We start from the raw sequence: 18,605 nt of genomic DNA, 5'->3' as shown, positions 1-18,605 counted from the left end.
TGGCCTCTCTCTTGCCTTTTCTCCCAACAACTTTTACGGGGTTTCATCACATTGTATCAGAAATAGTGTAAACATTATGCACCAATATACGAGCGTAAATATAAGCAATTGGCTTCATTACGGCCGGTCAGGGGCGTAGCCAGGATTTATTGGGGGCTGATTTTGAAATGATGGCCCTGTTTTGGACCTTTTCCTAAAATTTTGACCAAGAAAGCATAAAGAACCTAATTTTTCGCTTCGCTACACTCGCATGAATGGGCAATTTTGTCCTTTTCTGACGGAAAAAGCATTTTTTCTCGCCACGCCGCAAAGTGGACCTTTTCGCTTTTAGTGATCATAGGGGCACCTTCCAACGCTCCTGGTTTCTGACTAAAGTAACCTCATATTTGGCCATTTTAGACTAAATAGTGCCAATTTTTTCGCGATTCGCGCGACTTTATTTTACATTTCCACCATATTTCACTTCTCGCACATTTGTACCATGAACTTATTCTGTTGCCAAAAGGTGCTGGATTTGCCTAAAACCAGCGGGCTGAAAGTCGGGCCCGTGAATGAAATCCATAAAAATATGCGGTTAGAAAATAAATAAATAACCCTAAAAGGGGTGAAAATGGTGCATCAAATGGCTTCATTTGTGCTTTCATTTTGAAAATTTTCCCAATTCTGAGGGGGGCACATCTCCCCTCAGACACCCCCCTGCGTCGCGCAAGCGCGACGGGGGGCGCGATGCATAACAAATTTCCAAAATTGTTTTGCCCCCCTATCAAAATACCCTGGCGCCGCCCTTGCAACACAACAATTATATTGAAAATGACTGACATTAACTAAAATGTTTTCTAGAAACTATTCTTTGTCAAAAATGGTTGATTCAATCAATGTAGTAAGTTAATGAGCTAAAATTTTGACAATATTTTGCTAAAATCCATGCATAAATGTTCGGTGTATTTTAATTTTGCATAATTTTGCCTTTAAACTTAGTCAAAGTGTTTCTAATATGTTTTAATGTATAATATTGTGTAGCAACCCTCAATTTTCACAATTGCATAATTATTGAGCTATTTTGCATAAATGCTAATTAATCATGCAAATTAGAAGGTAGCTAGGCTATATAGAACTTTCAAAAGTTTCAAGGCGAAAGTATACAAAATATAAATATATAAGTTGTAAAAGTTTCAGTATTAAAGTTTCCTCAACATAATTATACTACAAGCAAGGCCCATAGCAAAGATTTGTTATGGGGGTGACATTGTCAAAATGTGGACCTTTTCACCAGTAGGAGATGCAACTCCTAGTAAAAATGGTCTTTTCAGGCAAATCTGAAAGGTTTTTGGTCCCTTTGTTAATATTTCTTTTTAATTTGCAGCTTCTTTGGTACATTCTTACTTTTTTGTCACTGAAATGTGGACTGTTTTGTCACTTTTGGGGTACATTATGTTGCACCCCTGGCTACAGGTCTGATAATATACCTCACTATGGACCACAATGGCCTCAATATGCTTATCCCAATGACATAGTTCAATAACTTCAATTTAACAATCATAGTGCTAAATTTGATTGCAGAGCATGAGTTTTTGTACCCAAATTTTCAAAGGTCATTCAATAAATGTACAAGTGTATTGGGGTTAAAGAACTGTGCCCCTGGTAGATGAGTATGTTGTAATAATAAAGCGCCGGTTCCGGCGTTTTATTCAAAATCTCGGATTTTGACAAAACTACAGCACCTAGAGGTATATTGGTTTAATAAAGTACAATTTAATCATGTAAAAAAAGGAATTTTAAAAATTCAGTGAGGACGTCTTCCTCAACAAATGTTATAATATGGCTTTAACTGAATGGATGACTCCATTTGAAATCTACACCCCCTGTGTGGAAGATAAAGGTTGTGTCTTCCATAGGGGGTGTATGGATTGGGCTATTCTATTTAAAATCCACACTATCCCTTTGGCAAATTTAGCTAAAGTCTTCTACCAGAGAAGATGAGAAAAGAGGAGATCGCTCGAACATATAATCCGATTACTCACAGTTAACCTCTATTCACTTTTCTTTGTTTGGGGTACTTAAAACACCACTTGAAACTTCCTTTGTGGTAATCTGTTCATCCGCCACACGCTCGTCTGATTTGGTAGTTCTCTCCAGTGGAGAAAATATTCCACACACGGAAGTACATCGTTAAAGTCCCAATTTTGCAGTCAAATCATGCTTTTTTGTTTAAAAAAATAATACTAACCAGGGTGACCATGATTTTTAAGCAGTGAAGAAGCATTATATATATTGCAACTCCCATTAAAAAATCAAAAAATTGTTAAGTTATGGAAAGTCAAGCATAATTAATTTTCCAGTCAAATTAATATAAGGTCAAAGGAAAAGAAATTTAAATGATAACTATTTGAATATTTGCGGCAGTTTACGGAAACATAAAACCAGTGTAATCAGTAATTGAACCTCGTGGCAGTTTCTCCATATACTCCCGTTTTGTGTCCAAAGCGTGTCCAAAAATGCTATTTGGATCCAAAATGCGGGTCTTTTCACAGGGATCTCGGGTCAAACTTAGCAGCCAGTCATGCCAAACAATACAGAAATTATATTTCGCGGTCAACTGACGTAACAAATTGATATCCGGGCATGCGTCGTTTAGAGCTAGACAGTCGTGACTCATAAAGCCACTTATCGTATTAGTTGATCAATCGGATTAGATCATTGTTTCCATCAATAGGCGGATGCACACATTATTTATTTGATGTGGGCATTGAGCGACCTCCTCTTTTATCATCTTCTCTGCTTCTACAGAGGGAGTATGAGTTTTGAACACAATAAAATATGCAAGTAATTTCCATTTGCAACACACACTCCAGTTGTGGAAGATATTGGTAAAGACATAATACTGGAGGACTATGGGTATCAAAACGATTAACCCTGACCAATTACATTTGAAAAACATCCCAGCAAACACAAAATGTTTTCGACATCATTCGCACAAGGTTATAAAAGGTTGTCAGAAAACGTCTAAATGTCGGGTTATATGAAGGGTACATTAATGGTATAAAACGTTTTCATATCATTAAATAACATTTGTTGGTAATTTAACAGAAAACATTTAAATGTCGGGGTATATATAAAGGGTATAAAAACGTTTTAATAACATTCCAAAAACATTTTTGAAAACTTGGTACAAATCATTCTAAACAAAATGTTATTTTGGGGTTGAAAAAATATTTTGCAAAAAATGTTTGCCCAAAATATTTACAATAATGTTTTTAAAATGTTTTCATGACCTTTATATAGCCCGACATTTAAATGTTATTAAAACGTTTTGTAAACATTTCTGTGTTTGCTGGGTGCAAATATTTTAACATAATGTTATTTAAGTGTTGACAAAATATTTGGCCAAAAATGTTTGCAATAATAGTTTACAATGACAATTCAAAAACATTTTAAAAATATTGTTGTAGTGTGTTTTCATACAAAACGTTTTAAAACAATTTCATGACCTTTATATAACCCGACATTTTAATGTTATTAAAACGTTTTTACCTAAACCAAAACCCAAAATATAACTTATGTGTTTGCTGGGATACTCCTCCTGTGGAAGATATTTCCAAAATCTTCCACAGGGGTAGTGTGGATTTCAACTAGATTAGCCCATTAGTTGATTTATGATGATTATGTATTTTCCTTTTTCCTATCCCATGACAGATGGTACACAAGCCTTTAATTTCCTGTGATATTGCAACTTATCCTCATGTTGGCCTGGATATTGACAGAACAAAATAGGTCAAAATATTCTTTATAAATGGGTCAAAATTTCAGTATCCGGTACATTACAATTTGAAATTTACATTCAAATTGAAATAACAGGTTTGTTTTGATTCAGAAGGATGTAGTGGGGATGGGGGTACTCGGTACAAATGACAAACAGGGATATGCCACAAACATGGGGCACATTTTCAGCAATCTGGTACCCCCCCCCTTTTTCGGGGTCAATTTTTGGTGCCCAATCGCAGTGAACTTTTGAAAAATCTCATTGACAAAATTGAGAGTTCTAAACTGGTTTTGGCTGTCCTACAGGGGAACCTTTAAAGGTTCTTCACATAGCCATTAAAGCTTGTTTAAAGGGTCTTCCAGTTAAAATCCATACACCCCTATATGGAATACATGACCTTAAAGCCATAACCCAGCAAACACAAAACGTTTAGAAAACGTTTTCTCTAAGTTCTAGTTTGGTCTTTTACGTCTTCGTCTTCCAAAAGCGTTTAAAAAGCGTTTTAAAAGCGCTTTTGACTTTGTTAAAATAATGTTCGTTTTACCATGACGTTCAGAAAAGCGTTTTTAAAGCGTGACAAAATATTTCGATTTTTTACGTTATTTTGCCACGTTCATAATCGTTATTTCCAGACGCGTTTTCCTAACGTTTTGTATAACCTCAATTAAATGTCTTTCTAAAGCGTTTAATTATTATTTCATATTATCAAAATGTTTTAACACGTACTCTGGTTTAAGGCACTGTATAGGCGTAAATCCTAGGGGACAGGGGAGACACGTCCCCATACATGCGTTATCAAATGTCACCCCACCCGTTTTGGCAAACACTTCCCTGCATGGTCTATAGTATATTTACTCTAAAAATACAGGCAAAAGGCCTATTCGGTATTATACCTTGATTTTTGGATGAAATAGTTTAGAATTGAAAAGTTTTCTGGCGCTCCACCAGGTAAAAAGCAATTTGTGTATGTCTTACCCCGGATATCTGGTACGTCAGCAATTAACAGAAAGGAAAAGAGGGGCTATCATGTCAGGAGACTGAGGAAAAGGACGGAAAGGATTGAAGAAAGTAAAAAAGACAAGATACACATGACAAAGCCGACTTAATATTAATTAAATCAACAGGGATTAAATAATTCCTTGAATTCTTATGACAATCACCCCCGACAACTCAAAGAAAAAAAGTGAAAGAAAAATTCCTTGTTCTTTATAGATTGCCCTAAACGCATTGATTTGGTATAAAATAGTGTAAAATTGCATATTTTTTTGCTTTTCGTGGGAAATGAAACCAAATGTGTATCAACTTTCACTTCAAAATATGAAACTAAAATGTTCGCGTGCTGTGCGCGCATAAATCCCAGCAATTGTGAAGCCAATGATGTCTGTATATTGTTGATGAATACAAGTTTAACTGTTTAATTCTTTATATATGTGCATCAATCAGGAAACATGCACCTAATTTGGCAAGTGTTTCACGCAGTCCTTTTTATTATAACAATCTCATCATCACAGCACGGTTCAATTATATGCATTCGACAACATCACTTCTCGGACGTTGATCTCAATTTGTAGAGTTAAGCTTTTGCACCCAACATTTTAAAGTCAGCCTAAGCCTAGCATAAGCTGCTGGTTAATGAGGAACTGTGTCTTAGAGATTGTGATGTATGACCCGGTGTTTGACTTGCTTGAGATCTTTAAGTGTGACCTATATAAAAGTTTTATGGTTTTGTGAATCGTCTGGCAACCCAAAATTCAAACCTGGAATGTGAAAAATTATACGTTTTCACATGTACATGATCGTTTATGCTGGCATGCTGTTCTAAGGAATATATACATCAAGTTGCTCATCAAAAGGAATTATTTGCATCTGTTTCGTTCAGTTCTACCAAACAAAGGTAAGATTGTATTTTATTGTTACTATATTTGCATTAAACATGATAAAGCGTGTATGTTTTTAGTCAATTTAATCAGTGAAGTACAATGAGTAATTACATACATGACATATGGCATCCACAATGACGGTTGATGTAATTTGAATTCGAGGAAAGTCTTTAAATGCTGAGGAGTTAAACTTAATAAGATGTTTTTAATAGGATATTGTGTTTCTAATTATTTACCATTCTTGACTTAAAAGTATGTTGTAAGATTTGATGATATTCATGGTTTAATTCCGTATTCCGTACTACTAAATAAAATACTAAGTATGTTCGTGATGCATTCGTGATAGCTGGCCTATTAAATGCGTGATTGAGCGCTTTATAATTGCAACCTCAAAATTGAAAAAGATCGGCGATGTTGTCAGAATTGAAAGGCCGTGCCTACAATTAATTATTTGATTGAAATTCAAGGTGGTTTATTGACTTGAGTTTTGTCATGTTTGTCAAATTATTATACCTATTTCATAAGTCTGATCTATCTGACATAATGTGTTAGATGAGTATTAGATTAGCATGACACTCATCGACACTCGATCATCAGATCGTCGGACAACTTAGTATACCCGATTTAATTACAAGTAATATTATTATTCTCAGCTATATCATATATATTTACACAGACAAATTCCTGAAAGTAGTAAGAGAAGTCATCAAGTATAAAAATAGAACACGTGAGAAGTAACATTAATAATTACAAGTGCAAAAAGAGTGGCCGTTGTTGCCCAATATGTAAGCAACATGTGATTAAGGGAGTATTTAGCGCCCAAAACTTCACAATTTGAATAATTGCTTTAAAGTCAACCAGAAGGGTTTACTGGAAATCCATTGAAATGATTATCGTATTGCCGGTAATTGCACCCAGAGGTGTATTTTGTGCACCCAGAACTTCACCTGTACCACCTCAGTCTTGACCTATGTTCTGGGTTAGTCACAAACTCCAAGTCCATGGTTAAAGACAACAGATGGTATGACCTCATAAATCATATATTACCCAGAGAAGTTCAAGTACGCTAATTTTAGCCCTAAACAATGGAATGTTGCAATATTTATGAAATGATTGCAAATGAATAATGATGTATATTGATTGCTTGGAAGTGGACCACATCTGTTTTTATTTTTAGTTTAAAATTAGGTTTGTGTTGCCTGAAAGCACTGAATTAAAATGGGACGTCTGAATTGCGCTTCTGTCTGAAAAAAAAATCAAAGAGGTCGATGACCAGGACGATTCTGTAGGCCTATGTATGCATGCATATGAGTTCAAAATGATTAAAAACAACTAGTAGAATTTTTAGCTGTAAATTAAGACCAAAATCAAGTTCATGTAGCCCTGTAGTCATTAATTTATTCAAGTTACACATGCGAAACGCCCTGTTCCCATAGACTTTATATGTGCTCCTCTTCCCTATCCTTCCCTCACAACTTTCGATCAACCACACATCTCCAGTAGTTGAAAAGCTACTAGTATATTGTTCATATTTACAGGGTTGTTAGTGGTGTTTTAGCTTTCAAATGTGACCAAAACAAAATATGACATTTTATCAAATATGATCACAATTTAAAATACATAACCCCACCACCCTGTTTGGGTGGCGACTGGGAAAACGAATGGCCATTAGTATTAGATTAAAATAGGTGGGAGAGAGGGGATGGCAGGACGTCAAGGTGTAAACCGATGGCTCACAGGGAGGAGAGAGAGAAGGTGTATCACCCTTAAAATAGAAATCCATGAGTATTCATCCAGAGAAAGTTCCACGTATGGAACTTGAAAAAAACTAAGAGCAAAACGTATCCGTTTGCGGTTTGACACTTGAAGAGAAGATAGGAAACATTTAGATTTTGTATGTGTTGTTGTTCTTCTTAAGCGATGAAATTCGACACAGATGACAGACACATGTCTATCTTCATGACTTTGCTACATTGCCTTTAGTTATGGTAAAAATGAAGTTTTGTTTTAATTTTAAAGTATTCAAAAGCAACATTCTGCATGTTTTGTGGGACCTGAGAGCACATCATACACCAAATTGCATTCTGATTTTAAATACGAGGAATTTCCCTAGCCTATATCAAATAATTTTATTAAAAGATGTGTTTTGATATTTAACAGTCCCCGAAGTAAATCTAATGGTATGTGGGCCCTACTTACCAATGCTTAAAGTATATAGCTGGGAGGTAAAACCGTCCATCAAATTTTGACATTTCAGTATTGAAGACAGATTATTTCCTCCAAAAGAAAAGACTTTTTTTCAAATGATGGACGACTTTTCCTCCCATCAGCTACATACACTTCAAGTATTATCATTAAATTTATAAAACTTACTTCGAGGACTGTTAAATTTTTAATAATTTGTCATAAAATTTGTATTATATCGAAATTTCAACAACAACAAAACAAAATCAAAATTATTTGATATCATAGAAGGCCATTCCTCGTATTCATATTGCAATTTGATGTCCCACAAAAATACTGTGCAAATGTTGTCCCGATCTCTTAATGTAATTTATATTATTATTATGAGAATGACTGCCATGTTTTGGAAATTATTGGAGATTTTTAACACGCACATGCCCATAAATTAAATATGACCACTATAATAATTAGTAAATCTATTTTTTGTTGTTGGATGAACCGGCCACGGAATACCGATATCGAAGAAACCTCTTAACCAGGTTAACATGATTCACTTATCAAATCAGCATGATTAAATCTAAAAATGTGTAATATTTCGCGCACTTGGCCCATCTTGTTATGTAGGCCTACACGGCTATATTCTAGGTGTATGTTTATGAAATCATTTATTATGCTTTTGTTGTTATTACAGATGGGAGAGTACGCTGTGGTTATTTTCGTGTACGAATCTACCGTTGATGTGATATCTTCATCGTGGATTGAAGAGGAGGAGGAAGACATGAAGAAGGAGAGGCAAGTTAATTATAACAATAATTTGCGATAATACGGATTTATAATTTCAGCGACATTTTCAATGCGGATTCTTCAAACCGGTCAAATATCGTTGAGCTGATAACGACAAAGAGAAAGGGAAACAGATAAAATATAGTGCCGTAGACCCTTGTACAAATTTCTCTAATTTTTTTTTTTTTTTTTTTTATTATATACAGGAGAATTATTGCTACTGGCCAACCCACAACCCAGCTTACAAGGCAAGAAAGCACGACATTCCTGATGAGGAGCGGTGGGGCAGATGCAAGATCAGGGTGATTAAACTGACCAGTAAGTTAAACATCGATAGATCGTGAAAGAATCTCTACTTTTTAATATGATATACCACTTGTATTATTAAATTAAATTAAATTAAATTATTAAATTGGTATTATTTTCCGACGTCTTATATATAGCAAGCATGTCTTTCTTCGGTAGACAAATGAAACGATAATCAGAAGTAAAAAAAAGGTCTTAAATCTAACCTGAAACCTGAAATCAGAACAAATTGCACTATATTTTGCTCAACATTATTTGTTCAATACTTTTACGCCTTTTAGGCCTTAATATTATACATATATGAAAAAAAGTACAGTGGTCCTATTGTCCTATGCTGTCTTGTATGTGATGATCTTTTTCATACACAGAAGATTATATGAAAGCAAAGAATTGTGCGAGGAAGGCGGAGGAAACTTCAAATCTGGAAACAGACGATGAAGGCACGATGCAACGAAAAAACGCCGTCCTGCCAAACTTGATTCAGGCAGTGATGCTGGCGCTGATGGTGAGAAACTGATCATAGTGAAGACATTTAAAGCAAATCTAATAGTAACGAATCATAAATTTGTATATTTCGAAAGGGTCAGCTAGGGCTGTTTCTTTGAAAATTATCGCATGGGCCAGGGCGGGGCTCAGACTCTTATTATAACATATTTGTAACGTGAATGCTTCTTATAACATGTTTGCAATTTCCAGATCATTGAAGAAGGAAAAGCTAACCGCACGGTATATCCGAGTATCTGATATAATCACCATTGTAAATATGTTCATGTTTTTTTATATATAGATAGTGACTCCGAGCCAGATACCACCAAGCAAAAACTACGTCGTAGTCCAAGAAAACAGTCCATGCAGAAAGTGAGCCTACCCAAACCCCCTCAAGTACATGTAGGTCTACCACGATCCAGGGATCCAACTCCATCCCCCAAACCAGTCTCCAAATCCTCCAACCTGCCAACAACTCCTCGTCACCACGATCCTCAGCTGGCTTTAACAAGCACTATGAGATCAACACCAACCACTCCAGGTTTTCGGAGAGTGACTACTTCAGAGTGTAAGTCTATTTTACATTTATTTTAAGTTTTCTCCATCAAAATAACCCCTCCCTCATTGCTTTTTTGAGCTACTCATATTGCTTCAATGAGCTAGCCATTAAAAGTGAAAATAATAGCATGATAACAGGCCTCACGAAGTAGATTTGATCGATACTTCTGTAAAAACAGAACATAATTATTATATAGTGTTATATACACAATTCTCATTATTCTTCCTCTTCGTAGTTTTCCTCCTCTTCTAGCTATATAGTGGCATATATTAATTTTAATTAATTTAATGTTAATATTTTTATGTTAATATTGTTATATTTTGTTGCATTATATTTTTGCAGCTAGTTTCCAAGTCAGTGTGCTTCTGAAACTACAGAAACTTGAGGAAGCACAGGACGAACAACTTACATTGTTGCGCACCCTTATTAACAGGCAGCCAGAGAGAGGTGAGGCACACGAGGCAGAGGAAGATCCTCTTGAAAAACCGTTGCAAACGGTAGAGGAGTTTAAGGATGTTTCCGAAAGACTTGAGACACAACTATTCCGGAAGAAAATGGTAAGTTCGTTGTGAAAAAAAAGTATATAGGTGTCGTTCAGGCCAATACTTTTCACGTTATAAATATGTATAATATTCAGGAAATGAATGTTATGCTATTTTCCATATAATGTAAATTTATTATCTTTCCCTATATTTATATAGAGTATTATTAATTGCAAGTGGAAGTTAGCCTGCTGTACTTAAATATTGCTTTAGAAGTATGAAAGTGCACAATCTAACATGTATCCGCCATTTGTCGCGGATGAACAGGCCAATATTGCTGCAAGTAACACAAAATAGAGCTACATACATAAATTTTACATTATATTTCCAAAATGAGACAATAATTATAATCATGATCATTTATAAATAGGCCATAATTCAAAATATGTTTGACATATTGCACTTGCAATGAAAATCACAGTAACTTTATTCAGTTGTGTGCCAAAGTATCACAAGATACTGAACCATCAACAACGGCAACATCATAAACGATATTGACTTCCAAATTCCATGCGATAATGCATTAAAAATATTTAGCTTTGATTCACATGTCTTTATTCCAGATCGACACCTCAGTCTTGTTGGAGGACATGAGATCTCAACGAAACCATCAGGAGGGTGATGAGGAAGCTGGGAACGAACAATTTGTGGTCCTCCTACAGTGTATTAGGGAGAAAGGGCAAGCTGAGCATTAAAGATAGCCCTTTCTACAAAGTTATCGTCAGTAAGTTTCATAAGCCCAAGATATAATCTATGATTAACATAATATGTCAAATCATGTAGGCCTTCCTTTTATTTCACAGTATGTTTCCAAACATTGGGTGAGAAAACAGATCCATAAGCTTCCATAGAGCTAAGATCGGCTAAGCCTAAAACAGAATGCATATAATTTGTCATGCTGTCTGAACCAATCATAGTGGGTGTAAAATTAAAATATGGATATTTAAATCGGACCCCTAAATCGGACGTCTGTTTCCAATTAGTTTTTTGTTATTTTAGATTATATTGTATACTTTATTCATAAACTTATCAAATAAAAAATATTTCCCCTAAGACCACAGACCGCACGTATGGTAACACGTCGACATGTAGGCTTTTGGGAAATCCTAATATTGAGATACAGACCGTTTATTTTGATAAAGGAGTTTAATTTAATACTGAACTCATATCATTTCCACCTTTCTATAGAAGCTTGCATGAAGAATCATCCTCAAGCTAAGGAGGTTGGGATAGAGAAGGGACTTGGAGATTATCTGAAAAGAACACCAAATCTTCCAGGTGGAAGAAAGTATAAAAGTAAGTTCAAATATCATTGCTGAAATGCCAAATTCATTTATTTAATTCATGTAGGCCTAAAACAATGTCTAGGGGTTATAATATAAGCACTCATTCTAGACACCACCTTGTCCTCTATTTGTAAACACGTTTAAATGCTAAACATGTTTATGAATTAAATATGTCTTGTGTTTAGATATTAAACATATGATGTTTTGAAATTTGACATTGGTGTTTAGGTTTTAAACGTATTTACAAAAAAAGGAAAAAAAAAGTGTTCAATCTCTAGACACTGTTTTTGCAGTGTATTACTATATGTTTCTGTATCTGAATATCAAAAAGTGCATAAATATTGTTCGTTGAAAATAAAAAAAAAAAATTTCGCATATCGCACAGCTCATTTTCTTAAAATAATGTTTAAAAAAATAATAAAGCATAGCACAAAGCTATTTTACCAAATGTATCTGAGACATACTTTTTGGCCTTACATTTCACATACCTACGTGATGTTTCTTTCTCTATGGGGCATTTTTGTTTATTTTCACTTCTCTTAGGTTTTTAGGGGCACCATGCCCCCTCCCCACACTACGCATTATGATTTCGTTATGGTTTATACAGAACTTGAAAATTACTCAGAATTAATGATACTGATAATATAAATAAGTTGTCTGGATATCTAAGGGTGACCATAACCTGATAGAATTTTTTTTATTCATAGAATTTCTTATGCCTATTTATATATATTTTGTCAGGGCTGCTATTTTAGTGAGCTGATATATTTAAGGGGAATCGGGTTTCAGTTCAATTTTAAAAATGATGTTTCCCAAAATGATGATCATGCTTATAAATAGATTGTTTTCCATTTTATCATCTATAGAAAGCTGGGAATGTGGATGTAGCGGTACCTGTAGGGGAATTGGAGGATGATGAGCTGGCGAAAATGAACGTGTCCCCAACAGGAAGAGGAAGAACAAGACTAGGGGACACATTGAAACTGAAGACCACAGACACTGTACTGGTAAACATGCTAGTTTTATACAACATTGTCGGACAAGGTGCTCACTGTCTATTGAAGTATATATATTCCATAAATATAAGGTTTAAGTTTAAAATAACTGTGATTATATATCAGACTTTTATTTTAAAACATTTCTCATGTCTTAAGCATGTTAAGATGTTTTTGTTTCTGTACTTATAGCTTTTAACTTTTCCTATCCGATATACGCTGGCTAAGTGACGTCCTAATCGGATTCACTACCATAGCAATAGATTAATACAATTTTTGAATAGATCGCTCTGCACTACAGCAGGTTGCACTCATCACCTGTCTTCAATCATATAATAGATTGAATACAATACCGCTCTTTTTAACAGACTAATCTTACAGGTGCAAGTGATTAGCATTTCTTTGACATATATGGTTCAATGCATCGGTACCGCATGGACGTTGTAGGCCTACTACGGGGATACAGTCAACATTTTATTCATCTATTGCTATGGTAGTTAATTCGATTAACTACGTCACTTCACCAGTGTACATGTATAATCACACTAGTATTCGCTGAGTGCGTTTCCACAATCGCTGATTATTAAGCCTTTTTGAAGTATGGCGGGCACAAAAGAGGGAGTACTTTGATTTGGGTAATCTTTTGTACATGCTGAAAGAAAGCATACACAAGATTAGGCCACCCAAATAAAAATACACCATCTCCATTTGTGCCCGTCATACTTCAAAAAGCCTTATTGTTGCAGCGTCGAGGTCCGTTCAAACTACGCCGCAATGCAGTGCGATGCGGTACCGATATATCGATTACTTTTTGCCTCAACTCAACGCTACTCGTCGCATTTCCAAGTTAAAATATATTGAACTTCATTGCAATATCGTAAGTATTCTGGAGTGCGGCACCGCACCGCAATTGCGGCGTAATATGAACGGCCCTTTGGTCAAAGTTGCATTAAAGGCCATATGCTTGCGACTTGACGCTCGAGGGCATGCTATAATCTGAGCCCGAATTAAAAAGACTAATTTGCGTCTGACATCCTGCCAACCAGACCGAAAATGTTGTACCGGTGCTCGGACTTTTAAATTCTGCCTCAGATTATAGCGACTTATCGATTATAGTAACTACCGTTTAATTTGCTGTATAAAACTTTTGACGAGAGCATACTTCCGCGATGTTCACAATGCGCCTCCGATCCGAAGCGTAGGCCTACTATGTGTGTTTTACACGCCGTATGTGTTGTTATTTCTGTCGCCATACTCGCAAGTTGCGCCTTGTCAACATCGCGCAAGCACGCTCTTGTCAACGGTTTACAGTTAATCGCTCTGCCCATCAGCAACGGAAGTGATGATATTATTTGTATGTTGCGTAAACAATGTAAATTAGTGGTTTTTACGTAGTATTTGGGGACACTAGTAAAGAGGTAATAATTCAATTTGAGGAGTTTTCACACAACACTTCAATTGAACTTTATTTTATCTTTGAGACTAGACTGTGCGTATTCAAATTATTTGATGTGTTTAATGACATTAAGGGATCTGGAATGAGCGTTTCGACAGTATTTTTTGTGAGGAATGAGAGCACATCAGACATATCGAATTGCATTCTGAATACGAAGAATGTCTTTCTGATATCAAATAATTTTCATTTTTTAAATTAACAGTATAATACAAATTTTATGACAAATTATTAAAATTTGATATTTTTCACATTTTTGATATCAACAGTCCTCGAAGTAAATGTTATAAATCTAATGATATATTCTTAAAGTGTATGTAGCTGGGAGGAAAAGCCGACGATCAATTGAATATTTTGACTTTCCATATTGAAGATATGGAATTTTTCCCAAAAGACCTATTTTTTGTGTGTGTTTGGGAGAAAAATCCATATCTCCAATACGAAAGGTCAAAATTGTCTAAATTGATCGTCGGCTTTTTATCCTAAATAAATACACTTTAAGTATAAAACATAAAATTTATAAAGTTAACTGCAAGTACTGTTAATTTCAAAAATTTCAATTTTTAATCATTTCACATAAAATGTGTATTACATTGCTAATTTTAAAAAAATCAAAATTATTTGATATCAGAAGGACATTCTTCGTATTCAGAATGCAATTCGATATGTCTGATGTGCTCTCATATGTCCCACAATAAATTTTGTCCAAACGTCATACCCCATCCCTTAAAGGAACAACCAAAGAAGATCGACGTTTTTGGGAGTGGGTTTCTAATCTCAATGACGTTTGTAAAAATATTTCTTTTAAGAAGATAATTTTCAACATTTGTGGATTTACGTTTCTGGCAGGGAGGAGATGATGGCCGAACGAAAGTAGTTTCGTTTATAGGAATAATTTGCTCGTTAATGCTTTGGGTACCGGTAGTTCCTAGCACTCTGTACTCTGATACCTGTATGATGATTTTCCACTGCGCTCGCTGCTCGCTCCGCTCGCTGTTCGAGAGAGGCGTCGCGGTTTGAGAACGGGCTGGTTCCATAAGGGAAATGCAGACTTATCACCTTTATAGGCCTACATTTAATCAATTTAGGTAATGAGCCGTGAAAAGGCTCATGAACTGTACATTTGCCAATATTATGCCTAAAATAAATGCATAAATGTTCATGGTACTTTTATTTCACAGAATTCTGCCTTAAAACTTGGTCAATCAAAATACGTGTTGTTAATTCCGTACGCCATATATTCGTTGTGAGTTGTGACTTGTCAACATCGCGCAAATACGTTCTTGTCATAGTGTCAAACCGGACCACGTTACTTTGCAAAAATGCGAATTAAATTACAAAGGGGCTAGACATTATAACTCATTACGAACACAGTAGGCCTATGGCAAAATTCTACAAAATTAAAGTAAACCATGAACAATAATTATGACTTAATTTTAGCAAAGTGTTGGCAAAAGTTACGAGCACTTTCAAGTCTAGTCATCATCAACTCACTAAGAAATAATTGTCATCTCAGGAGAACCCGACCTCTTAGATCTTGAACCTCTTGGGGGCCATTTTCGATGGTCTTGGAACCATATTTGGTTCTTTAGAAAACGTCTAAGGGTTCTCTTGAGAAGACAACTTTAGAATCTTTTTAGAACCTTTATTTCTTAGAGTGTTAACTGCGCTTTTAATGCGTGAGAGTAATCAATTAAGTTTGTCGAATTTAACTGAAGACCGAATTGAAAACATTAGTTTGCGTCTGACGTCAGGGCAAAGGCGCGGTGTGATTGGTTGCTGACCTGCGCAGAACGGCATTTTTGGTCTGGTTGACAGGACATTATACATAAACTAGTCTTTTGAATATTATTCTGTCTTCAATTATAAATAGTAACTTATATATATTTGAGGGTTTCATGTATATAAATCATGTTTTAAAACTTTTTATCCTATAAATGTACAATAATCGGGTTTCATGAGTATTCCATCCATGCATATGTATTAAACAATAATTATTATAAATCGAGTAATAGAGTGTATATAAACAGTCATCAATGGTCATGACAATAGTTGACTCGATACATGGTAACACAAGTTCCACATGTTCCATGGGGTGATTTTGCATAGCATGTTTGTATAAAATTAATTTATGTTTCAGCAGTATTTTCAACGAAAATGAATGAAGAATAATATTCATACACAGGAATAAAGTTTAATGAATCACACATCAAATCAACATTAATTGTCTTGTGTGATTTATTATGTGTCGTGTAAGTCGTAAGTATCACTAATTTGCCAAACTAATTTGTTTCATGAATTTTGTATTGGCCTAATTTGATAATATTTGATATTTGTTTTGGACTTTTAACTAATAAAACATAGCACGTTTTCTAAGCGTCACTAAAACGTCAAGAAAACGTTCTAAAAACGTAGTAGAAACGTAACATACGTTTTCTGGTGGTGAGTAATGCATCCTCCAATACGTTTTTTACGTTGCTATAACGTTTTCAGGACGTTTTGGACGTTTCTGCAACGTTCTTAGTACGTTAGTTGCGTGCTAGAACGTCCAATACGTTTTCTCTAGGTCCTGGATACGTCTTGGGTAACGGAAAGATAGGCCTTAAAACGTCTTTTACGTTGTGAAAACGTTTTTAGAACGTCTTTAATAACGTTTTAAAACGTCAAAACCCTCCACAAAATTACGTTTTAAAAACGTTTTATCAAAACGTCTAGAAAACGTCAACGGTACGTTCTCACAACGTTCAGAAAACGTTTTTTGGTTAGCTGGGAATGTGCGATTTGCTTCACAGCGACACCCTCAATTTTACAAGGATTTCTACTTTTTGCATGATTATAATGCCCAGTGGTATACTAAAATACAAGCCTGAAGTGCTTTGATAACAGTAAAATTTAACTTTTTGTATTAAAACCGGGTCAACCAGGTTTTTTAGAGTTCATCGATCGACTGTTTGCTAACATGTACCGTGGATGTATGTACACACGTCGAGCGCGATGCTCCGTGCAGTTACATGTGATCGGCGAGCGTTTAGTACACGCATTGTAGACGTTGGAATGAAATCACAATTTTCTTCGTTATTCCTCATTTGTTTGGCTCGAAATAAAAAGGGGATAATGTGATCAATGATAAGAATCTATGATTTATGCAAATCACACATTATTGCTTTAATCTCTCACACATGGAATGTAGATTTCAAACAGAGTCACCTGACCCATTCTGTGGATTTCAACTGGAACAACCCAATAGTTTTTCATAACACAGCATCAAATTTCAAATTTTGACGAGACAATATTATATGTACTCCCTGTAGGTAAGCTGAGCTGGAAAACAATACTATAAAACATGATTTCTGAGAAATAGGAATAAAACAGGCAGCTTATGAAAGGAGGAACACACATAGGCATTATGTTATACTTCATGCGGTGGATTCAATTTGATTCAAGGAAATACGAGTTATATAGCTAAGATTTCTGGAGAAAAAAAAATTCAATATCTCTGGGGCTAAGAGAATTGCCAGAGAGGCGCGAACAACGCAGAACATGGGAATCATGATCACTGCACATTCCTTCCCTGTCAATATCAGTAAGTGACCGGCCTGGAAAGCAGTTTAAAGCCATAATGTACGATCTTATAACATGAAATTGGCCATAATTTTTCAAACCTGAGTTTTTGCTCTATTTGTAATGTGTACACATGTCCCAACTTACACCTAAATGGATTCGGCCAAATTTGTTGCATTTGTAGGACAACAAACAAATTGTGATTTATAGTCATAATATGACTTTAAGTCCCCCATAGAACTCCATGTTAAACTGCCAAAATAGACAGTGCAGGTTTTTTTTGTCACTTTACCTTAGTAACACGATCAAGGGGAATGAGTCGGATGTCGCTAACATTGATTTTGAGATACTGGCGAGTGTCAAAATCCTTTTGTTTTATTTTGTTTTCAGCGATTGATAAAGTGTTGTAACTTTGCAAAGAAAAAGGCGTATCAGCTTGGGATTTTCAGTTTCAGAAAGCTCTAAATGTCCTTTTTAGAAACCTATGTAAAACTCATTTTCGTCCAGGATCGACATGCGACTCATTCCCCTTGATCATGTCACATTTATGCTTACAATGGGCAGAAACCCTTCCTGACAGTTATTACTAAAATTACTTGGGTAAAGAATAACAAAATAAAATTGGACGGAAATCGTACATTATGGCTTTAATAGGCACTATATTTTGTACAGAATATATCTGATTCTCTGTTTTATATGTCAAATGATTTTTTTTTTAGAATTGTCTTGTGAAATCTTGCCAGAAGCATCACACATTATTCATTCAAGTCCTATACGTTCTCTATTTTCTTAACAAGTATGATAGAGACC

General features: G+C 35.2%; 1 protein-coding gene across 1 annotated transcript; it reads left to right on the top strand.

Annotated features, from left to right (window-relative positions):
- Positions 1 to 8,817: 8,817 nt before the first annotated feature.
- On the top strand, positions 8,818 to 10,988 carry LOC140163243 (uncharacterized). The gene is made up of 5 exons (XM_072186641.1): positions 8,818 to 8,925; positions 9,282 to 9,418; positions 9,701 to 9,967; positions 10,301 to 10,515; positions 10,935 to 10,988. The coding sequence occupies exons 3-5, from the start codon at positions 9,763 to 9,765 to the stop codon at positions 10,986 to 10,988; spliced, it is 474 nt and encodes a 157-aa protein (XP_072042742.1). The 5' UTR covers positions 8,818 to 8,925; positions 9,282 to 9,418; positions 9,701 to 9,762.
- The last annotated feature ends 7,617 nt before the right edge of the window (positions 10,989 to 18,605 follow it).

Source organism: Amphiura filiformis, chromosome 10 (genome assembly GCF_039555335.1).
Source record: "Amphiura filiformis chromosome 10, Afil_fr2py, whole genome shotgun sequence".
In the NCBI taxonomy this organism is placed as follows: Eukaryota; Metazoa; Echinodermata; class Ophiuroidea; order Amphilepidida; family Amphiuridae; genus Amphiura; species Amphiura filiformis.
The sequence above is the reverse complement of the archived record's forward strand: the minus strand, read 5'-3'. Positions and strand labels throughout refer to the sequence as shown.